This window comes from Triturus cristatus, chromosome 6, assembly GCF_964204655.1.
Source record: "Triturus cristatus chromosome 6, aTriCri1.1, whole genome shotgun sequence".
NCBI classification, from domain to species: domain Eukaryota; kingdom Metazoa; phylum Chordata; class Amphibia; order Caudata; family Salamandridae; genus Triturus; species Triturus cristatus.
Genome location: NC_140589.1, coordinates 1,796,478,246 through 1,796,503,343, shown reverse-complemented (window position 1 = coordinate 1,796,503,343; position 25,098 = coordinate 1,796,478,246). Strand labels below are relative to the sequence as shown.

Sequence of the window (25,098 nt, the reverse complement as noted above, 5' to 3'; positions counted from 1 at the left end):
AAAGTGGTTTCCCCATGTGCTGTAGGGTTCTATGTCTATGGATGGTCTTTGGGCTAGAATTACATTCTGGTTGAGCTGTGCTGGTGAAGCACCCACACAGTGATGAGACAGGATACCCGACTCTTTTCTTCATTCTGGCAATGAACTCACACATTATGCCCTGGACTTTAAGAGTTAGCAAGGTCACCTCCAATAGGTGTTACATGACTGTAATGGCTTTCATGGATTTGAGGTTTCTCTTAAAAGTCATACAAAAAACAATGTTTCACCTTGGTTCATATTCAGAGATCACTTTTTACAGACTTACCATCAAATCAAGAATTAAACTACAGAATATTATCGAGGATGGGAAGTTGGGAGTCAAAAAGCGATAAGTAAGCTGGGCACCTTCTGGGACAATGTATTTGTTACCTTCATAAAAATTATGATCATAACCACCTTGCTTTCAAAATATATTTCTATGAACTAAAGGTCGGTGAAGGGCATCTTTCCCTGCCTCCCCCATCTATGTGCACACAAACAAAGGAGCTAGAAGAGCACTCCGGTGTTCTGCAGGGGTGATATTGCATCAGCAGGGTTGTGTAAATTAATTCAATGAAATCAATTCGGAGGATGCTGAAGGCTTCTTATAGTGTTACTGCAACGGCAAGTTGGGTCATGAGATCTGGGGCCACCTTATAAAACTGGGCATTCACTGCTTCCACTTGGACCACTGACATGTAAATCTCAGAGGGTGGCAGTAATGGCGGTGTAAGGATAGTAAACACTAATGTCATACTCACAGTAATCAATGTTGACTCGATACCTGATCGCAATGGCACTAAACATGACTCATGAAGAGAATTCTCATTATTCTGGGCCTCCGCCTCATGTAGAATCTGCTAGAAGAGACTCACAGCCTCAAACATCCACCTTTTCCGGATGGCCTAAGGAGTAAATCTGAGGCTGAAACACAACTGAAGAAGTTGTTGTTAATGAGTGGACTGCCAACAACGTTGCCCAGGATGAAGAGTTATTAACGATTGTGGTTTAGGGGTTTTAACAAATTTGCTTCCAAGTTGTCAATAAACGCTGACTTTGTCAACAAAGAAGTTATCCATGACCCTGGCCAACTAAGATGTCATGAAGTTCAATTTCCTGAGCTAGAAGTGCCTTGACCAATGTCGTAGCAACTGATAAGCATTGCATCAGTTTATGAAAACTGTCTAGCTAATGAGGCAACAGCTAAATTAGTTTTAAGGGCTTTTTTGGAGATTGGACTGCCGCACTGCAGGTCGTTCTTACAGCGGCCAATTGAAATCTGGTTCAGCTCAGTGAAGGTCCACCCTTCACTCCTCTTGAGGTCATGTTTTTGCACTCCTCTTGTGATCATGTGGTTTTTGGAGCGTATGGAGAAGAAAGCCCCAGGGTGGAAGCGTTGTCTGCTGGGGTTTCCTGCCTGCAGCCCTGTCGGAGGGACAGTGAAGGGTGCTAGAAGTGCAGGCTGACGGGGACAGTGTTGGAGGGCCTGGCTCTATTCTCTTGCTTTAGGATCTCTATCGCTGGCTTAAGATAACATTCACTGTGCTGGCACTGGCTGGTCTATCAATTTTTATGTTGACGAGTGCTGGAATCAGAACCATAGAGCCATGATATGCGCAATTCTTTTTTTTTTTATATAAATGCTTACGAGACTAATAATCTGTATCTAGTACCTTTAAGCCTCTAGCCATGCTTAGCGCAACTTTCACAATTGTTTCTGCTGGAAAAGGCCCTTCACCATTCTCATTTTTGGCTTCTATGAGATCGTTAAGAGATTTTTCTCCCCCATACTCCATGGCAAGGCACATACTTCCATCGCTGGCTTTGGTGAAAGCACGGTAACCTGAAGAAAATAACATGTCAAATCAAAAAACATTTCACATAAAATGTTTTACAAGCCAAATAATTCTGTTACATTGAAAAATAATTACCAAGCAACCCATCCCAAACAATAACATACTGACAAAAAGAAAGTTTGTTAAGCTGACTGAAGAGAACCAGGAACCGTGAACAACAAAATGCATCAGTTACATATTGTAAAATCAAAACATTTTACATACAAGAAGAAGCGTAGTTGTTGAGTGGCTTTACTGAGCACCTTTGGCCTGTATATGGTGGTGGGCTGAACATGTATTTGCAGTTTTTTTCCTCATCCATAACGTAAGAGCTACATTGAGATACAAAGGTTGAGATTGCATGTATTCCCCGCTAACTATGATGCTACATACTTGGTCAGAGATAATACATTCTCCTTCCACCACCTAACTTACTCCTGTGGATAGCTGGAATGAGCAGTCATGTTTTACTTCAAAGGAGGTGGTGTGAAGACTAACATTAGATTCAGAACAACATTTGTCTCAGTCTCATTACAGATGGACTATCCAGGCCGAGTTCATCCAAAGTTCCAAGCCTTTTTCTTGAAATTTCGGGCAGTTTGCATTAAATAAATTTCCTGTTCAATAAACCGTGTTTACCCCCGAACAATTGGATGACAAAAAGGTTTGCTGTGCTAAGATTACATTCTTTCCAATATATATATATATATATTCACTTAAAAAACCATAGGTTTCACACATGTTATAGTTAGCTGGACATTTCATTCGTAAAAAACCAATGAAATTCCCCCGTTATAGTTAGTGCAGGCAACTATAACTCACGCGACCGCAATCCTCTGCTGATGACGTCAGATATTACATCACTGTATTTAGACACTTATTCACCCATGTCTTCTTCCATTAATCTTTAGCTATACATATATTACAAATATTTATTTTTCATAAAGACACATATGTCATCAGTGATGTAATATCTGACGTCATCAGCAGAGGATTGCGGTCGCGTGAGTTATAGTTGCCTGCACTAACTATAACGGGGGAATTTCATTGGTTTTTTACGAGTGAAATGTCCAGCTAACTATAACATGTGTGAAACCTATGGTTTTTTCAGTGAATTTGTACGTTTTTTTAAATGCTAAGTTATGTATTTATTAAATTATTTTTTTTCAGGTTTTTCACCGTGCGCGCACGGTGCACTTCGCGCACGTCACGATTTAAAAAAAAATAAAATTGTATTTTTCTCCCTTGGGGGTCCTTCTGTGACCCCCTGACCAAGGCTAGGGGGTCAGGAACTGTCCACTCTGCCCCCTTTTCACGTTCTCCACCTTTGTTTTTCACCCCCTCAGACTGCGAGAGACAAAATGGCGGCCGACACTTCCTGGTTTCGACCGATTCAAATGTTTACCGACATCTAACAACCAATCAGAATTGCGCTCGCGCACGGCAGGGTGCGCGCACAGTGCGCGCGTATAGATATTGATATGCTTTTAAATGCTATTTTGACAGGAAATACTGAACAGATTTACACCAGACCTGCAAAAGGCACTTCCTTGACCTTATGACTACCTCTCTGCCGAATTTCACGTAATTCTGTTCGCGCTGTAGCTGCGACTAAAGGTCCTATGGAAAAATACATGGGGAAAACGCGTTTTGGGACCCCCCCTTTTTCTCGGCCCCCGCTTGACGAATCACCCCGAGACTTTCAGGGAAGGAGCTGAACGGAGCGCCCCATTTGTTTTGAAAATTTCGCGAGGATTCGTCAACCGGCGCCAAAGTTATTCTAAATAGAATTTTGAGATTTCCTATGGAAACTAGGTTGTAACTATAACTATCTACTGGCGACCGCCAGTAGATAATATATATATATATATATATATAGCATTTTTTTCAATTGCGGTCAATATTTATATTTTTCTCAGTTTCTGGACATTTGCAATGTTTGAGGGGAACAAGTGTAAAACTTATGGGGGAGCCCAAAAAGCTATACATTTCTCAAAACTAGATAATTCTGAATTCAGCAGGGGGACATTTAGGGATAACGCTGCAAATTATCATTAAGAAACAAATCATTGAAAAAAATTGAAACACCAAAGTGGGGAAAAAAACCAAATGAGCGACAAGGTTTTTTTCACCTTGAACTGGTTTGCACTGAAGGCTGGTCTATATAAATGAAATGGGCCCCTTGTGAGCACAGACTACATGACTTCTCCCTGGAGCAGGAAGGTTGGCAATGGTCACATCTTTCTTAGAGCTTTTGTGCTTGGGCCAGTTTCTCAACTTTGACCTAGACTCACCAGAAGACTTCATGGAACAGGGAGCAACCTTACGACTGAGTGGGACCTACCCTATGCTTGTGTTCAGCGATGTAGCCAACTTCTGTCGTAATAGGTTCATAATGGGGAGAATATATCCTTTGAAGGGTTCAGAGTGGGCCATTGATGGACACAGGCAGCAAAGCGGGCACAATTTCTACATCAGAGGCCAGGCATAAAGGCCACTCCCAAACAGCTTGCTCAGGGGCTGCAATGGCCTCTCTCTTTTCTCTGCTTAGAGGGTTTCCTTCACGGGCCTCAAACTTGTGGGTTTACTTTGGTGCCAGTCCCGTTCAGGCCCAGCACTGACGGGGGTTCTGGTACACAGAGTAGAAGGAGCAGGCCTGCTTCCCACCCCCTTAGGGACCCCTTGTCCGGGAACAAACTGGTCAGGGTCATCAATCCACCCTCTACAAGAACGAACAATATTCAAAACCTTTCAGAGGCAAGTATAACGTTTCTCTCCGTCATGTGGAACAAACTTTTCACACAGCAGTCATGCACGTCTGTCTTTCCAAATACATTTAGGCACTTACTGCTACAGTTACACCCGACACAAAATGGATCAAGACAACACAAGTAACATAAAATTAAAAGAAATACAGCCTACATAAAACAATTTGAACTTGAGTGACTGGAACGATCGGACATGGTTCCCGGCAAGTTTGAGTGCAAAAGCCCCTCCTGGCACTATAACTATGCCTTTAAAACTCTTCCAGCAGAAAGAATAGCATGAAATGTCTGATCATAAAGCAAGTGGTGTGTAAGATGAATCGTGTTACTAAGAACGATTGTAAAAAGATCAGGGTGGTGTGACGTGGTACAGAAGGAAATGTCACCTTCTTGTAATACTAGTTCTGTATCGTACGTATTCTCAACAAAGACATGAACATAAACTAGTCCTGTGTGTGTGGGGAGGAGGGAGAGAGAGAGAGTGGGGGGAGAGAGAGAGTGGGGGGGAGAGAGCGAGAGAGAGAGAGGGGAGAGAGAGAGAGGGGAGAGAGAGGGGAGAGAGGGGGGAGAGAGAGGGGGGGAGAGAGCGAGAGAGAGAGAGGGGAGAGGGAAAGAGAGAGAGAGAGAGGGGAGAGAGAGAGAGGGGGAGAGGGAGAGATAGGGGAGAGAGAGAGAGGGGGAGAGAGAGAGAGGGGAGAGAAAGAGACAGAGAGAGGGGAGACAGAGTGAGGGGAGAGACAGAGAGAGACAGAGTGAGGGGGGAAGAGAGAGTGAGGGGAGAGAGAGTGAGGGGAGAGAGAGTGTGAGGGGAGAGGGAGAGAGAGGGGGGAGAGGGGGGAGAGGGAGAGAGAGGGGGGAGAGGGGAGAGAGAGAGAGAGAGAGAGAGAGAGAGAGAGAGAGAGAGAGAGAGAGAGAGCGAGCGAGCGAGCAAGACCGACCCCCCCCCCCCCTCCATCCCGGAAGCTTCAGATTTCCAATTGTTTAATGACTCGGAGCATCCACATCACACCAAACAGCAACGCGTTTCGACTCCCAAGTCTTGATCACACTACATGAGTCCTTTATTATTTTCGCAATATATACGTTTGTCCCTATAGCCAGTAGAGGGCATTGTCTGATTTGTAGTCCAGTATGCATTTCAACATGGAAATCATAACTCTGAAAACCCCATTCTTAACAATTGTGTCACAAAACCATAGTTTATATGGGCATTGCGCCTGTTCCAACTCAGAGGGAAATCTAAATGTCACCATAAATCACAGTCTGGTGACACCTACATGACAGGCTTGCTTTGATTACATTTCTCTCTGTAGAAGGCTACAGTAGTACAATTAGAATTGTGGCAATAGGCCGTTTCTGCACAGTCAACCCCAAACGTTTTGCCTTCACCCTGCTGTGTTCTGAACTTTTTTTTGTTGGCTTTTAGGACTTTGCACTTTATCACAGCTGACCAGTTCTAAAGTGCTTGTGCTCTCTCCCTAAAACATGCTTGAATTGGCGTACACCCAATTGGCCTATTTAATTTACTTGTAGGTCCCTAGGAAAGTGGCACTACATGTGCCCAGGGCTTGTAAATTAAATGCTACCAGTGGGCCTGCAGCGCCAATCGTGCCACCCATGTAAGAAGCCGTTTCATCAAGTCCCAGGCCTGCCATTATAGCCTGTGTGTGCAGTTTTTAAATCAAGCTTTTGCCTTGCTCAGACCAGCCTTTTTCCTTTTAATACAAATAAATCACTACTAAGGTAGGCCCTGGACAGCCCATAGAGCAGGGTGGAGTGTACTTAAAATACATGGCATGTACTTTTAAGTTCTACATGTCCGGATAGTGAAAAACTCATAAATGTGTCTTTCACTATTGCAAGACCTACCTCTCCCACAGAATAACATTAGAGTTACCTTAGCACATTTGTACTTTCAAATGGGAACAGATACCTGGTTCATGATTGGTTTCTATGGAATTGTAATGAAAAATCCTTTCGAATGATGAAGTTGGATTTCGAATTAGAATTTTAAAAGTGCCACTTTTAGAAAGTTGGGAAGAAACAACTACAAGTGGTTCTGCTGACCTGCTGCCTTATTGGATTGCTGCCCTCCTGTCACAGTCAGAGGGATTTGGTCCCGCAATTTGGACCTGCACCTGAAACCAGGAGTCTCAGACTGACTCAAAGGGCTAGTAAGCGTGCCTCGTGTTCAGAGCCACAGGAACATAACAGGCTCCCAACCACGTGAACCAGCACCCAGATCCAGCTGGAGCAAGCCCCTGACCCCAAGTGGTGCACCTCAGGTCCTGGACCCTTGGTGTGGCCTCAGTAGAGCTGAACTGAAGTGTTTGGGCTCTTTGCTAAAGTTCTGTCAACTGAACCCTTTTTGCTACGTCACCCGCTCGTGTGGAGAGCCACCATAAACTCTGGCCCGACTGCTCGCAGCAACAGGATCGTCGCACCATAGCTGCAACTGGCAACAACAACGGGATCTTCGCACTATAGCGGTGATTGGTGGCAACGCCCGGCCTGCTCTTTGCGACGACCGCCTGCAACTCTTCCGTGCTCCTCGCTGCACTCTCCACCGAGAATGGGACTATTGTATCAACTATCGTGGTCGGCTTGAACTTGTGACTTCCAGTCTCGTAAGACCAGATAGTTGTGAGTGACACTGAGCTTTTTGGCGCTATTTTAACTTAAATCTTTAAAATTGCACATCTCCGGTGCTACCGATTGGATGTTTTTTCATCTGGCTGTATTTATTAAAATCTACTCTATTCATCTAATCTGATGTGGGATCCCTTTTGTGGTGTATTCTCATGTTATTACTGTTTGAAGTGATGCACAAATACTTTACAAATTGCCTCCAAGATAAGCCTGACTACTCCACCAAGCTACCAGAGGGTTGAGCACAGGTTAAGTTAGAGTTTGCATGCGACTCCACCCTGACAAGGATTGTGGTTGCTGCTTGAGTAGCGTTTTATTCCCCACAACCATATTGCAGCATTTAATGTGGAAAATGCCATACAATAAGAATACTGAGCTAAAACCCTGCTGTAGCTACAGAGAAAACAATGCAGGAAGAGCTATTTGTACGGTTCAAAATCAATCAGCTGCACCCAGCATTCCCTGTAACATTAAGAGTCAGCAGCTTTCATTACCCAGCAAACAATGTACTGGTAGCTTGCCTCACAGGCTCAGTTCCTTCTAAAAGGGAGTAAATGACATTCAGAAGGAATTATTTGTATATAAATGAATTGCATTGTCAGCCGGGGAGGAGGAAGGTTGTTCAAGACTTCAGTGAGAATACTGTTATGATGTAGTAAGATCATACATTTACATATGTTCTACTGCATGGTTCTGCCTTAGATTGTAAGGCGGAGGAAATTTCATAGTAGTCAGTTGCTGCTGATGCCTTGGTGAGGACGGACGCCAGGTTGTGTCTGCAATAAAAGATACTTGAGAAACACTCCACTAGAGCCCAGGCCGTGTCTTACCACCACAACATTTTGGCGACCACTTCGAGGGGAAGTGGATGAGGAGCAGGACAGCAGCAGAGTTGGACACAACCTGGGTAGTCCTGGAAAGTGTACCCTGTGAAGTGCAAACCTGTGTGAAAAAAGGTGAGCCAAGTCCGTCTCAAACCCACAGGAGAAATAATATCACCTCTTATGATAGGATTGGGACCACACATAGATAACTCCTCAGCAACCTAAAATAAGGTTGTACGGACTATGACAAAGTGCTCTCCTTTGCCTCCCCACACTGAATCAATTTGCAAACTTCCTTGAGCACAACAAGTTCCATTTCTTCCTCCCACTGGTCAACTGTAAGGGCTCCTAGACTACATTGAACTACATCATGTATGGATGCCACCGCACCCTCAGACACAAAACGTTTTACGGCCCTAGCATCGACTATTTCCCACTTTAACGGCAGCCTAGACAGACAGTCAGCCTGTACGTTCTTCCAACCCTGTACAAACTCCACAGGTGTATTCTTGGATTCTAGCTGCTAGTCTGGCTAACCTTGCAGATCCTTTTCCAGCCCCACCAGACAACAGTATTTTTTATCAGAGGCTTGTGATCCGTGCGCAACACAAAGCAAGCACCCCACAAGTAAACACGAAAATATTCAGCACCCCAGGCAGCTGCTAATGCCTCTCGTTCTATCATAGAATAGTTCCTTTCATCCGTGGTGAGGGTGCGTGATGCAAATGCTACCGTTCTCTATTTTTTTCCATGCATTTGTGAGGATACTACTCCTAGTGCTGTGGTACTGACATCTACCGTCAAAACAGATTTCAATCTGTTATCAAAAAGAGCTAGCATTCCAGTATTACAAATTTCCAATTTTATGTCATCAAAAAACACCCTCTGTTCGTCGTTCCACTAGACCCTCTCACCTTTCCATATTAATCTCCTCAGACTCTGTTTTATCCGCAAACCTGTCAATAAATTTCATGTAATATTCAAGGAGTCTGAGAAAAGATAGTAATTGAGCCTTCTCTGTGGGAGCAGGCGCCTTCCTAATAGCATCTAGTAAAGAGTGTTTAGGACGAATATTACCACTGGATATGGAACACCCTAGGTGATCTATTTGTCAGTCAAAAACACACATTTATCCTTGTTCAAAGTTAATCCAAATTCCTCCAATTTCTTTAGAACCCTCATCGACGTGACATTATGTAGCTCTACGGTTTCACCCATGACTAAGATGTTTGATAAGTAGGTGGAGTCCTTTTGGCTCTGCTTTGGTTAATTACATTAGGGGGGAGAGGGCATTTGTGTTTGTTTTAGGTTTTACACTTTTTCTCGTTTTTGGGGCTCTTTCTAGGGATCAAAATGGGATATGATAGCTTGTTCTTACATTTACGTATGTTCTACTGCATAATTCTGCATTAGATTGAAAGGCGGAGGAAATTCCATAGAAGTCAGTTGCTGCGGACGCCTTGGTGAGGACTGACGCCAGGCTGTGTCTGCAATAAAAGATACTTGAGAAACACTCCACTGGAGCCCTGACCGTATTTTACCACCACAATCAATATCTACGATGCAGAAGTAGAATAACAAGTAAGTAACATTTCCTTCTGCACTATAAGATTCTTACTAACAGTCATGAATGTAGACTAGAGCAGCAAGTGTATACCCGCTTTGCGGCTGTCAATGCAATGAAATAATTTAATTATATATCTCAATATGGCATGAAGAAAAGTCAAGAAATCTGTTTGGGTTGAATAAATACATTTCACAGATTTGTCCGACTCACTAGAATATCACTTCTAGAACGTCATCTAGACTATAATGTCTAGTAAAAGTATGAAAAGATTTCCATGTTGCTGCTTTACAAATTTCCGAAGTGGAACATTCTTGATTCAAGCGGTAGAAGCTGCTTCCCCCTAGTTCAATGAGCTCTTGGCTTACCACATAAAGGTTTATTTGCCAGTTGGTACAAAAATGAAATGCAAGAGACTATCTAACGAGCAATGGTCTGTTTGGAAGATGTGAAACCTGTCCTTAAAAGACCATAATATATATAGGTGTATAGTCTTTTTAACAGGTTTTGTCTTACCTTAGTAACATTTTGAAGACCCTCTAAATATAGAGAACGGAGTGATCATTCCACGGGAGATGAAGGATTTAGAAAAATATACAGGAAGGGAGATGGACTGATGTATATGGAAATCCTACACCAGTTAAGGCATAAAAACTGGTTGTGTTCCTAGGACTACTTTCTTGTGATGGAATGTCAAATAAGGTTCTATAGAAGATAAGACCTTCAACTCACTGACGTTTCTAGCCGATGCAATTGCTAAAAAGGCAGCTTTCCACAAGAGATGCTGCAATGCGGCTTTATGAATAAGCGCAAAAGGTGGAGCCATAAATTTGGAAGGAACCAGATTTAGCACTCATGAAGGAGCAAGCCTTTTGGTAGGTAGATAAACCTTTATTCATTCCAGAAAAATGTCTGATGATTGGGATGATGAAGAAAGAACTTTGGGAATTTACAATATGCTGTTACAGCAGCCAAATGCACTTATATTGAGAAGAATTGCCAAGTGCAGTAATTAAGGAGGAATGGTATTTTCTTGATTAGTGGATTATAATTCTTAGCAAGACACCAAATTACAAGGGACAAGATGGCGTCCACAAGCTCGGACGTGTGAGTTGGCTGCTCCTGGGAGCCTCACACTCGCAAATAACGGAAATGCAATATTGGCGACAGTAATGAAAGCGGAGTAAAAGCTTACTTATTACTGAGGTTGTATCCTGATGGTTGTTCTGCCTAATACTGGTCTCCGCGAAATATTGAGCATCGTGGCGGCGGAGATTTCAGCAAACCGGCACTGCTACTGGAGAGTCTCGCTGAGCCGGTGCTGGGCTTGGTGCTCGACTCTCAGACCCTACGGTAGCCGGGGAGGATCTCTCAGCGGTAACGATGCCTCCCAAGACCGCGAGAGGGAGGGCTTGCCCTCAGACGGGTTCTACGGGGGATGGAACTGGAGCTGGGAGGCTCAAGACTCTGGTCAGCGCCCCCACTGGCTGCAAAAATGCCAAAGCCGATTTAGTGACTAAGACAAAAGGCAGTGGAAAATGCAGGTAAGAGAACTATCCCGTGATGTTTATTGCTGGTAAAGAAAAAGAGAAAGGCGTATCAGAAAAACAACTGGGGGCTAATAAAGACACGATCCTTAATGGAAATGGAAATGCCAGTGCTGCCGTCACTAATGATGGACTTTTTTTCACCATTTGTACACGACACTGAGGGCATTTTGGGGTCAGGAGGTACACAGGTTATACAGGTCATTCCACGCCGTCCCTCCATTTCTGAGAACACTCCTGACATTGATGCCCCAGAGTCCAGCTCCATTTTAAAGCCGCCAATGGCTGTTATTCAAGGGCAACGAGACTTAGGAGTGAAGGAAGATATTTTAAACTCCAAGCCCCAATTGAAGAAGATTGATTCTGGGGATTTTTTTTTTTGCTATCAGATCACTCAAATTCATCAAGTGACGACTTAGAATCGCTGCTCAGGTTGATGGTGGTAGTAATCATAGTAGTGCACATCTGGATGATATGGGTGATATATTGGATGCTAGCCTCTGCACTGTTCGCAAAAAAATGGACAAGGCCTGTCGAGAAACGGCTTGATGGCAGCAGTGGGGGCAATGCTAATGACAATATGACTTCATAATAGGACTATTCCCACTCAGGGGATATTGGCATTGATACGATTTACAGTGATGGTAGTGATAAAGAAAGTACATCTACACCTCCTGAGGATATCTCGCTAGCCCTGATCTACCAATCGATTAGGTCTCATAGAGAGGAGACCCGGGTGGAGAGCCAGAGAGTACAGAATTCTTGCCGGAAGCTACAGAATTCAGTGCGACGCATAGCCAAAACTTGTAGTGAGTTTACATCTAGATTTAATGAGGCGGAAGCTCGCATTTCATGTCTTGAAGATGAACTGGCAGTGCTTTCTGTGCTGACTGAGTCGTTGCGATCCATGAAAGATGATACACAATGGAAAATAGCAGACTTGGAAAATCGTTCCTGCAGGAATAATCTGAGAGTTTGCAGACACCTGAGGGCCGGGAAGGACAGGACCCTTGCACGTTCATCATTGATTTGTTTAAAGTGGCCTTTCCTGAGTTGACTAAGTGGGACTGGCAGAGAGAAATAGAAAGAGTGCATCATTTTCCGGCTATGCTTCGTCCCAGAGTTGGTCAAACTTTAGACAGACCAAGAGCATTTTTTAAATCTTTTATTAGCTTTTTGGCTAGAGAAGATGTGTATCAGTTGGCTCGACCGGATAAAAAGAGGACTGAGAAAGATTTTGAGTTCTTTGTGAGACCTGATTTCTCACTTTACCGTTTAAAAACGTTGGCAGCTACGTCAGCTTATCCCTTCATTCTAGGCCAAAAGGGCTCAAGTGTTTTTACTAAATCCAGCCAAGCTCAAGGTTGTTCATAAAGATCAGACTCGCTTCTTTACGTCGGAGGATTTGGGAAAAGAGTATTTATAGTCTTTGTAAAAATTGGGTAAAAGTGGGTTTCGCTGCTTCAGGGGTTTTCTTTTTAGATGTATTTACTATTAGGGAGATCGCCAATCCATTTTGCTTTTGGACTTGAGATGGACTATTTTTCTTCTTCCCTAATCCATGTGGTTTTTTTTTCCCACTCAAAACTATAAACTGGATTCTAGTTCAGATGTAACAGATGTAATGTTTAGAGAGCTAGTTTATTGTTCTATTGTTGGTTTTGCCACTTGGGATAGGGTGGGTTTTTTCTTTTCTTTGTTTGCGAGGTGAGCACCCGGGGGACGGGAGCTTGTCATCACAAGGACCATGGGTCCTGAAGTCTCTGCGAAGGGTGGGGGCAGAAGGTGCAGGGGGGGGGGGGGAACGGAGTCTGGGCTAGGCAGGGGTGTAGGGGTGGTTGGGGGGAGGGTTAGAGGAGGTATAGCCTGGTCTCTTATGTATACAGGAAACACATACCCTGGGGGGGGGGGGGGGAACGGGAAATCCCAAATCTCAATTTGAGTTTTGTTTTACTGGTTGCTTCACAACAAGCTTCGATGACACGGGGAGAGGCGGCTCTAGCTAAACCGGCTATGCAGACATCGGGGCGAACGTTAGTGGTCAAATTGGGTCGATGGGCAATTATTGAATGCAGTGGAGGGGATGCAAAGTTTGCATTGTGTACTGTCTACGGTTCCAATTTTGACAAGGCCTTGGTCCTAGAGCAATTTAATTCAGAACTTGCACTCTGGCCTACTCCTCTGGTACTATGTGGGGATTTTAACATTAGTTTGACCAATAAGGAACTGCAGCTTGGTGTGCAAGGGTATAAAGGCAGGAAACCTAGGGTGCTTAAGGCATATCACATATTGATGGATCATGGTTTGGTGGATGTTTGGGATTTTTTGGGGGTCTTTGTGGCTGGCTTCACGTTTTATTCCCACCTCCATCAGAAGCTAGTACGTCTCGATTATTTTTTTATATCTCCTGCATTACTTACTGGAGCAGAGATACGCGTATTGCCGAAAGTCACCTCTGTCCATGCACCAGTAGTCTTGAAGATTCCCTCATTGGGTTTAGACAGAAACCCAAGAGTTTTTTCTTTTGATAGGAAGCTTTTGCACGACAATGCTTTTAAGGACTATATGAAGATTTGGATTAAAGATTTTTTTCAAAATAATCGGCATTCTACTTTGGTAGGGGTTCTTTGGGATACTTTTAAACCCTGCTTTAGGGGGGAGGTCCTGTGCTATGAACTGTATCAGCAAAAGAAAAGAAAATTAGAACTGCAGGAATTGTATACTAAACTGAAAATAGCGGAAGAAAGGCTTGTTCAGGGGATATCGCTCTATAATAACATTTCTGATCTACAAACCAATGCAGCTAGGTGTCAGGCTAATATCAATTTTTGGGGAGATAAGGAAAATGCCCTTAAATACGTGGTTTATAAAAAGGAATATGTAACAACAAGAGGAGGAACAATAGGGCTGTTTTCAGGTGGTGTTTAATGAACCATTGTCTAGTCTGATGTTAAGATCGAGGAACGGTAGGTCAGTGGCTGAGACATTGTGGGTAAACCTCCGGTATTAATTTTGATTATTTACCCAAAGTACGAAGTTCTCACAAGTAGACAGGTCCACTTTCCAAAAGATGAGGATATCAATGAATCGTTTCCATAGTAACAGATTATTCATATATGGATTGTCGGGGGTCCCGATGACCTCATCCTCAAAGTGTGACATGTACAAACAGGCCACACTAAGGGCGAAGGTACTCCCCATTGAAGTACCTTGTGATTGGTGATACAATTGATCTTTGAACTCAAATAAGTTTTCTGTTAATCCTACCGTAGCGCATTCCACTATGACCGTGATCGGGGTTGGGGATGTCCATTCTATTTTACCCAAAGTGGTTTCAATGACTGCTAGCGTAGCTTGTTGGGGAATGTTCGTGTATAGAGCCTCCACATCAAGGGTCATGAGGTAATCTAGATCATTGCTGTTGGGTACTTCCTCTATGATGCGGAGGATGTCGGTGGTGTCTCACGTAGGATGGCGTCTGTTTCACTAGAGGTTGAAGAAAGTGATCACAGAATTTAGACAACGGCTCAAGTAGTGAGCCAATGCCTGACACAATAGGGCGTCCTGGGGTGGGCGTGATGCCTTTGTGTATTTTCGGGAGTGTGTAAAAGTATGGTATTCTAGGTTCTTTTGCAATCAGGAAATCGGCCTCTTTTTTATTGATCCATTCATTAAAGACTGCTTCATGGACCATGCTCGTAATCTTAGACGTCAATCTATTGGTGGGGTTGTCTGTTATTGCAGTGTAGTACTTTGTGTTGTGTAGTTGTTTTAGACATTCTGTGTCATAGTCAGTAGTTGACTGGATGACAGTGGAACCGCCTTTGTCGGCCTGCTTTATGGTGATAGTCACGTCCTCAGCCAGAGATCTGGCAGCCGCCAGTTCTGTTTTAGACAGATTGTGAAATGGTTTGTTGGTGTAGGGGTTAGCCAATTCATGGAGTACGGCTTTTTCAAACGCTAACACTTCTACAGGAATCATACTGTTACCAGGTGTAAATGTAGAAGGGTTACGTAACCCTGTGTCAACCTGATCGTCAGTAAGTCTGACTTGAAAAAAGGTTTTTAGGGGAACCTTTCTGAAGAAGTTCTGTAGTTCAGACTGATCTCTGAATTTGTCAATCTTGGGGGTGGGGGCAAAACCTAGGCCTTTCTTAAGGACCATTGTTTCTGTCTCAGTAAGTGGTCTGTGTGATAGATTTACTATCAATTCTTCTGACCTCTTGTCTTGCTCCTCGTTTCTATGTTGTTTGGAGGTTGTTCCTGCCACTGCACTTGCTTTTGCCCTCCTCTTCTCAGCCCTCTTGTTATGGTGGTTATTACTACCTCCACTTCCAGTGCTGGAGTAGCTGTTAGTGGAACCCCTTCTGTTGTCTGAGCTCTCATCGCTTGAATAACTGGTTTTAACCGAGGTATAATCTGCTTTCAGATAGGGATACACCTTTTCCTTCTCAAATTTAGTTATATCTTTCTGAAGTTTAGCAATTTTTTGTTTCATCAAGTAGTCCTTATTCTCCGTAATCTCAGCGTTGATCTCGGCCAACTTGGATTTGTAAATCGTTAGTTGGATAGTTGTTTTTAAAGCCCCTTCAGCGATCTGTATCCTGATCAACAGGGCGTCTGAAATTCTTTTTGCTGTGGTGATGATTAATACAAGCCAGTCCCTAGTGCACTTCCAAGCAACTAGGGACCATTCTTTTTTTAAATGTGGCATCTTCTAGGAACAGCCTGGGGAAGTTGTTAACCATAAGGCCATTGGGGCAATATTGGCCCGTAAGTAACAGTCATTAAAGCCCCATGTAGAGTGACTTTAAGCCACTCCTTTTTCATCGATGTGAGGGATGTCCAATCTTCTGATTGGCTCCCAGAGGCTGAGTTGCCATCAAGCCCTAGGAGGGGTGGAGCCCTTAGTATTTCCTCCACTGCTCTGTCATCAAAGCTCAATCCCCGATTGTAATCCATAGTGGTATGAACAATGGGTGAGCCTAAAGAATAGGAATAAAATAGAAACGAAGGGCCACAAGGGATTATTTGTCCCTGTGGTAACCTAAAAAACGTAGTCCCACGGGAACGCCGTGCTAGTACTATGTCACAACAAGAGGAGGGACAAAAGGGCTTTTCAGGTCCAGTATACGTGCCCAGGGCAATGTGCATAAAGATGGGTATGCAGTTCCTAAGGGTGAGGAGACATACAAGGTCAGCGAGTACCAGGTTTGATACGTAGGTTCAATAAGTGAATCCTATTATTCAAAGTGAGAGAGGGAGACCCCTCTTCGGAACTGGAGCCCTCACACACCCAGCAAGCTAGGTGTCATGCTTCATCATCTGGGCTTGCTCCTCGTCGGGCCGGCGCTGCAATGCCGGACGGGCTCCCATAAATGGGACTCTTAGTCGGAGATCTTTTGTCCCTGCCGTTTGGTGCAGTGGGGGTGATGGGCCCAGTAGTGTAGATGTAGTGTAAGTGAGTTAAAACAGGTCAATTATTCCTTGAATTGTATTTATTCTGGTAGGTAAATTGCCTGATTAAAAGTCAATAGAGTGGCGTAAAGCTAGGGGTTAAGTGCCTAGATGCCTACGTCCTACTCTCATTCGGTCGACATGTTTCTTGCCTCTGTTGTCAGTAAGATCATGGGCAATTAATCAGGACCAGGGTATCAAATGCTATCTACACAAAATGAGCAGTACTTTGTATTGGCAATGAGTTTCACCAACAAGGAAGCAGAATACTTTTTTGTGCATTTTAACTATTTGGTTGTCGAAGTAAGCATCTCGAAGAGCCATAGAGCACATTGTCATCCTTCATTAGGGTAGACTTGAATTGAATATTGTAGCCTTTCTGAATTATTTGTAAGAACCATTTGTCAGTATCATTATTTGTTTCCATTCCTCCAGATGTTCTGTTCACTGCCTGCATCGTTTTCTGGTCTTGACTTTTCTATAGTAGAATCTCAGTGAGAAAACTGTTAAGATTCATCAAAGGCTCCAAAGATATAGGGGAGTCAAAAAACACTTTTCCTATAGAAATATGGTCCTAACTATAACTACCTACTAAAACCGCAAGTAGGTAGGTATATATATATATATATTCACTGAAAAAACCATAGGTTTCACACATGTTATAGTTAGCGGAAATTTTACTGATAAAAAACCAATGAAATTCCCCCGTTATAGTTAGTGCAGGAAACTATAATTCACGCGACCGCAATCCTCTGCTGATGCTAATACTGTATTTAGACACTTATTTGCCCATGTCTTCTTCCATAAATTTTTAGCTATACATATATTACAAATATTTTTTTTTCATAAAGACACATATGTCATCAGCAGAAGATTGCGGTCGCGTGAGTTATAGTTTCCTGCACTAACTATAACGGGGGAATTTCATTGGTTTTTTATCAGTAAAATTTCCGCTAACTATAACATGTGTGAAACCTATGGTTTTTTCAGTGAATTTGCAAGGTTTTTTAAATGCTAATTCCTAACTATAACGTGTGTGAAACCTATGGTTTTTTCAGTGAATTTGTACGTTTTTTTAAATGCTAAGTTACTTTACGCCATTCGTGGCGTGCGCGCCCACTTAACGCAGTTCGTTCCGTGCGCGCACGGTGCGCTTCGCGCACCGCGCGCCCACTTTACGCAGTTAGTGCCGTGCACGCACGGTGGGCACGCGGTGCGCTACGCGCACCGCATGCCCACGTTACGCTAGATGGGCCATGTACGCACGATGCGCTTCGCGCACCGTGCGCACATGGAGGACATATTATGCGCTTCCTTGTGATAGGTAATCTGTTGAAATTTTTTGGGGAAATGCTGTGCTCTTATAAGCCATGCACAAATGGTGGCATTCGGCCACCATTTGCACACGGGGTGGAGAGAGTGTGGATTTTTTTAAAAAAAAAAAAATTTTACCGTACGCGTACGGTAAGCGTAATCGGTGAAATTTTCGAAAAATAAAAAATTACCGTTTTTTGCCTTGCGGGATCTTTGAAGACTCAACTAATATGGTTATGTGCATGGGCGCTGTCTAAACAGCCCCTTTATATGTTTTTGGCATTTGTTTATCAGCTCCCCCCTCAGAGTGCGAGAGAGAAAATGGCGGCCGCCGCTTCCTGGTTTCGACCGATTCGAATGTTTACTAAGATCTAAGGGCCAATCAGAATCGCGCACGCCACCGTACGCGTACGGTAAGCGCACCGTAAGCTGGCTCAGATATATATATTGATTTAAAGGCTATTTTCTCAGAATCTACTGAACAGATTTACACCAAACCTACAAAAGGCACTTCCTTGACCTGAGGACTACCTCTCTGCCAAATTTCAAGTAATTCTGTTCAGCCGTTCGGGCTGTAGCTGTGTCTAAAGGTCCTATGGAAAAATGCATGGGAAAAACGCGTTTTGGGACCCCCCTTTTATCTCAGCCCCCGCTTGACGAATCCCCCCGAGACTTTCAGGGTAGGAGCGGAGCGTAGCGCCCCACCTATTTTGAAAAATTTGCAAGGATTCGTCGACCGGCGCAAAAGTTATTCAAAATAGAATGTTGCGGATTTCCTATGGAAACGTGGTCCTAACTATAACTACCTACTGGCGACCGCCAGTAGGATGGATGGATGGATGGATATATATATATATATATATATATATATATATATATATATATATATATATATATATATATATATATATATATATATATATATATATATATATATATATATATATATATATATATATATTTTTTTTTTTAAAGGTTTGCCATCTTGTGAGATGCACTCCCAGGAAGTAAGCAGACTCAGGAACTGAAATGTTAAAACACACTGACCAGCAGTTTAATGCGACGTGTTTCAGGCTTACGCCCTTCTTCAAAGCCAACTGCTCTCCAGGAAGGCCAAACATTACTGCCAGCATTTTCCCTCCATTTATATATAAAAATTCTTCAATCATGACTATCAGCGAGAATCCTACAATGCAAAACAGTGTTTCTATAGTCAAGTCTAGACAGTACTTATGCCCTTGTTTATTTTCAGACCATTGTATTACATAGGATAAAATGTAAATTCGTTCAGATTCTGTTACTTTTTATATAGCTATATAGATCAGACACTGAACAACAGGAATTTGACCACTCTTGCATACAAGCTACCAAATGCTCCAAGACATCCCGCTAAAAAACATTTCTTAAACAGAAAAGTGAAATTTGGCCACTAGAGACTGAGATAGCGAGGACTCCAGAGATGCATCTGGCAAACTAGGTACTATGTACTGTATTTCTGGAAATGTCCCACGGAGATCCCTATTCACAGTGGAAACTCCATCAATGCATTGGTATGCATTAATACATTTAGAAAAAAGGGAGTGAGATGCAAAATGATCTGCGTCTTTTAATTTTGATCCCTTACCGACAATGTTAGGATGCTGCAAATTTTTCAGAATTCCAGCTTCTTCGTGAAGTCTCTGTTGGTAAATGTGTTTTTGGGATTGATCACATATTCGATTAAGCTTTTTCACTGCCCATGGTGAATGGAGAAGGCCTTTTGGAGATCTGAATGAAGAAAATAATACCCTATTAATAAACTAGAAAGGATTCAGAGTGAGTGTCCAGAAAAAAGTTACTTACCTGTGTAGGTTGGTCTACATTGTTTAAATCTTTATAATTACATAATATTTTCCAGATCTCCCTGAATAGGAGAGGAGGATTTATTCTAGTGATGCTTTGATGCTCCCATGACCGCCTATCACCAGGCATTATATAATTGATTTTTTTTTAAAAAAGGAAACAAGTTACAAGTAATTAAAGGTGGTTTCCGTTTATATTTTTCACAGATTACAGGTTTTCTTTATTCTTTGAGAAAGACCTTAAAGGATCATATTTTCCCATAGTTCTTCGGTGTTGTCTATTTATTTTGTGCAAACTGCAGTTTTCTACAAATAATTCCTTTATATCTTCTGTTTTAATGAGAGCAGGTTGGCACTAATCCTTTTAGTTATAGTGATTTGTAATGACAACTGTAAGCAGGGTGAGAGCTATTCAGATGTTTAGGAGAAGAGCCTCCTTGGTCTTCTCAGGACTTAGAATGAGCTTAAGCCACATGGAAAAGGAACCCGCTAGACACAGATATCGGAGTGTCAGGTAAGCAATGCATGATGTATAAACAAAGAGGACTATGATCCCTCTTCACAGAGACAATGTCAGCATAAAAGAAAACATTGAGCAACTGACAGCATCATTTTTCCTCAAGAGAATTATGCTGGTCAGAGATCTTAAAGGATTTGCTAAAGTTTCAGGTGTAGGTAGATTTCTTTTCAAACGTCACAGCAGTTGAGTAAGTGAGCTGGATAAATACACAGCCCAAAAAAAAAAAACAGAACGAAGATTTGGAAATGAGGCACAGCAAGCATGTGTCTGAGCAAAAGGAGACAGAATAATTGAAGGTTACACCTTCTTTTGCATCTGCGATGCCACATGATTGGACTAGAGTCCAAGCTGATAGTGGGCACCCAAAAAAAACGCAGTGAAAGGAATATCTCATTTCTTTATCCGACAAGGTGCCAGATCATGCAAAGTATGCTCCCAAGAATCAAGTGGTGGATGTTTTAGAGCACCCCTGGAAGAACTTGGTTTTGTTATAGTGGTCAATATTTTTTAACTCTCAGTCTTCTGTTCCATGAATAAGTTAGAAGTTGATACTCCATGAATGGAAGGACCTGAATAAATTATTGCATACTTTATATCAATTATGTATTTGAAAGAGAGAATATAAAGATTTTTCATATGTTCAGTATTGACACACCTGGATACATGGATGTGTTTGTCAGAGTGAGAAGTATGCAGTGGATACATCTAAATCTTTGGTCAAGAATTGTCAGATCTTCTCGTCCACTCTCTAGGAATGAAAAACTATTTAATTCTTTTGGAGAAGACAGACTAACAGGCCAAATTATTAACTAGAGTACTGCGCCCTAAACAGAGGGAATATGCACTTGTTTAGGTAATAAAAGTTGCACCAGGAAGGCTTCTAGGTTCGAAAGAGTGGCAGCTTAATGAGTAAATAAATGCTCTTTTTAGGCATCCAGTACTACAACCATTGAGATTTCATTGACCGGAGACCAATCAGCACCCACATGCCAATCTATCTGGTAGCCTCTTAGATATTAAACCATACAGAGACAATGTTACATCAGCCTATTTCTACTTCAAGGGCCCCAAGAAATGGACATTTGGTCAGTAGGATCATCGAACCATTGAGTGCTCATCTCCATCTACTCAATCAGGAATAAAGGTGTGCACCTTTTATCCAGGAATATATTGCCACTTTCAGTCACCCTGATCTATCACTGGCTCAACCATGCAAACTGCCAGAGTATCATTAGGAACAGAAACCTCAAGAGTCACAGAAAATAAATTTTAAAAAAATATAGAAGAACTGAGAAAGAGAAAGAAAATAGCAGTTTGAGTTTGACATAGCACTCCAGGGCTGTGATGACTGGCTTCCAGCTGCTGCTGTTCCAATCCTACTCTACATAGACTACGGGGATGGGGATGGAGTCTGGCCTAATTCTATCCATCAGGATTTACCTGAGGCAGGGTTAAGTTTGAAGTTATTTAGCTGACAAGTACCTTTGTGTCCCTATCACGCATGATTTTAGGAGAGGAGAAAGTAGTGAAATGCAAGGGGTGGTAAAAAGAACTGTGGTCTGGGACAGGGCACCCCTTTAAGTCCAGAGGCAATTCACAGTAAGCCATATTTAAGCCCTATATGCACATACGATGCACAAACTACCCTGGTTATTTTCGCCTTCTTACCTTTTCATCAGGTAGACATTGACACCAGTTCCAAACCCTAGCTTCTGCATGAAGGGAGAAGCGGGAATGACTAGAGCGGTTGGTGTGCCTGATGAGGAGCCTCCTGGAAAAGGAAATTCAAAGCAGAAAGTAAGCTTCATGTAAGTGAAGTCAACACAATACAATTTGATGTGAAATGTTATTTGTGACACAAACACGTCCCATCGTCCCTCTAATTGACTGAAAGAGGTTATCAGGATGGCAACTAGCATAGTGAAAAATATACACACCTTAAGAAAATCCATCTGGCATACCAAATATTTCAAATTCATAGGTCTCTATGAGGATATTTTGACTTATCTACATTGTGCATTCCCTCCAGGAATAAAGATATAACAGTAAGAAAACAAGTTACTTACCTGTAACTTTGGTTCCCCAGTATTGGTAAACTTTCATAGATTCTCATGCTTTGTATCATTCCCCGTCGTCGGAAGGGGAGCCTCGGTAAATAAAAAATATATCATAACCATAGAAACAAAAGAGAAAATAGGCCTAGGCCTCATCTCATTTTGTAGTAGATCACCCTCTTTGTGTAAAAGAGCCCAAACTTTTGCCAGGACCAATCAGCACAGCCTCACCCCTTGGAACCTTCCTGAGAGAGCTCAGAACCTCAGATTTTCGTAGCCGTTGTGCAAACAGCCACTACCTCAGTAAACCGGCAGAGCTTTCCCAGGGGAGGTGGGTGGGCGCATGAGAATCTATGAAAGTTACCAATACTGGGGAACCAAAGTTACAGGTAAGTAACTGGTTTTCTTACCCCAGTATTGGAACTTTCATAGATTCTCATGCTTTGTATCAGAATAGCTAGCAGTAAATCACAAAAGCACATTTTGGTAGACACCTGGCCTTTCATAACCATCTCAGTCTACAGTTACAACTAGTACATGGTAACCAAGAGAAAACAACATTACTGAACCAAATGTGCTTACCAGGATGGAGGGATTGTAGGGAAAGCTCACCTCTCAATGAAAAAGATTCCTGAGGACTGCTTGACCAACAGCAGCATCATCTCTTCCCACCGACTCCAGGCAGTAGTGTTTCGTGAAGGTGTGTACACTGCTCCACGTTGCTGCCCTGCAAATGTCCCTGATAGGAACTCCAGCAAAAAGAGCCACTGAAGATGCCATCGCTCGTGTAGAATGAGCACGGGCCTTTCTGTCCAAAGGTTTGCCCTCAGCCTGATGACAGAATTGAATTGCACTGGATATCCAGCGGGAAATGCCACTCTTAGCGAGAGGCAACCCCTTCCGAGGTGCACTGTAGGCAATAAATAGCTGTGTAGACTACCTGAAAGAGCATGTGCGCTCAAGATAGAATTTCAGACATCTCTGGACATGCAATGTTCGTTCCGCCTGGGTCGAAGGACGTGGAAAAAAAGAATTCAAAATCAAGGGTTCAATCCGAAGGCACCTTCGGGATGAATTTCGGGTTGGTTCTCAATATTAGCACATCCTTTTTGAACTGCAGAAAAGGCTCCACTATGGACAGAGCCTGGAGTTCACTAACCCTCCTAGCCGATGTCAACGCTAAGAGGAGGGCTAGCTTCCAAGAGAGGAACTTCAAGTCCGCCCTGTGAATCGGCTCAAAGGGAGCTTTCATGAGCTGAGCCAGTACTAGGTTGAGCTGCCAGATCGGTGGAGGTGTTCGGACCGGAGGATACATCCGAAACAACCCTTTAAGGAACTGTTTAACAATCCTTGCGGACCATAGAGATGGCCCCGATGTCTTACGTCGAAAACGGGATATGGCAGCCAGATGTACCTTGACAGAAGAGTGCGCCAAACCTGATTTAGCCAGTGACGGGATGCAAGGCAAAACCTGATGTGGCAGGGATTTATAAGGATGGAGTTTATTCCTCTGGCACCACAGACAAAATCTCTTCCATTTTGCCCTGTATGTCTTATTAGTGCTTGGCGCCCGCGCCTGAGACAAAACATCCCTGCACTCCTTGGAGAGATTCAGATGACGGAATTCTCTGTATTCAGGAGCCACGCTGTCAAGTGTAGTGACTTCGGGTCCGGATGGAGCACCTGTCCCTGATCCCGCAACAACAGAGATGGAATCAGCGGCAAGCGAATTGGGTGATCATGGGAGAGAAGCAGGAGTTCCGTGAACCAGAACTGCCGGGCCCACGCTGGAGCAATGAGAATCATCTTGCACGGTTCCGCCCTGACCTTCCTGAGAACTCTAGGAATGGGATGAAAAGCATAGCAAAATGCGCCGAACCAAGCAATCGAAAGGGCATTGCCCAGTGATCCTCGATGGGGAACCTTGCTTGCGTAAAACCGACATTTGGCGTTCTCCGGGGACGCAAAGAGGTCTATGGTCGGAGTACCCCATCTCTCGAACACTCGCTCCAGCGTGGCTTGGTCTAATTCCCACTCGTGAGTCACTTCCGTCTGACGACTCAGAGCATCTGCCGTGATGTTGAGGCACCCTGCTAGGTGCTCGGCTTGCAGGGTGATCTTGTGAGAAATCGCAAAATCCCAAATCGTCTGAGCTTCCTTGGACAGAGTCCGCGATCTTGTTCCCCCTTGCTTGTTGATATAGTGCATGGCCGTCGTGTTGTCTGTCCGGACCAGCACTGCACGATTCTGAAGTCTGGGAAGGAACGCCAGCAAGGCTAAGCAAATAGCCATCAGCTCCAAGAGGTTGATGTGGTGTAGGCTCTGTGCTGGACTCCAGTGACCGCTAATTTGAAGCTCCTGGAGTACCGCTCCCCAGCCCTCTAAGGAGGCATCTGTGGTCACCACCATAGGAGAAGGAGGGGTCCGGAATGTTAATCCTACTGCGATGTTCTCCTTTACCAGCCACCACTCGCAGGCCTTGCGCATAGCTGGTGTTACCCACACCTTGTCGTTGAACGACCCTTCTGCCTGGCGCCATTGTTTGTCTAACTCCTCCTGCAGAGGACGCATATGAAGCCTGCAATGCGGTATTAATGGTATGCAGGATGATATTGATCCGAGCAAGGACTTGTACCTGCGAACCAACACCTTTTTCCTCTGCAGCACTTGACGAGCGGAGGTGATCAGCTTGCGTTGACGCTCCTCC

General features: G+C 43.4%; 1 protein-coding gene across 2 annotated transcripts in view; it reads right to left on the bottom strand.

Annotated features, from left to right (window-relative positions):
- Positions 1-25,098, bottom strand: part of PBK (PDZ binding kinase) — a 180,372-nt gene that overhangs the window by 30,901 nt on the left and 124,373 nt on the right. For both annotated transcript variants that reach the window (XM_085613123.1, XM_085613124.1), the window contains 3 exons: positions 22,006-22,108; positions 19,601-19,743; positions 1,695-1,864 (listed from right to left, as the gene is read on the bottom strand). In XM_085613123.1, coding sequence (XP_085469249.1) covers positions 1,695-1,864; positions 19,601-19,743; positions 22,006-22,108 — 416 coding nt within the window. The remainder of the gene's footprint in view (positions 1-1,694; positions 1,865-19,600; positions 19,744-22,005; positions 22,109-25,098) is intronic.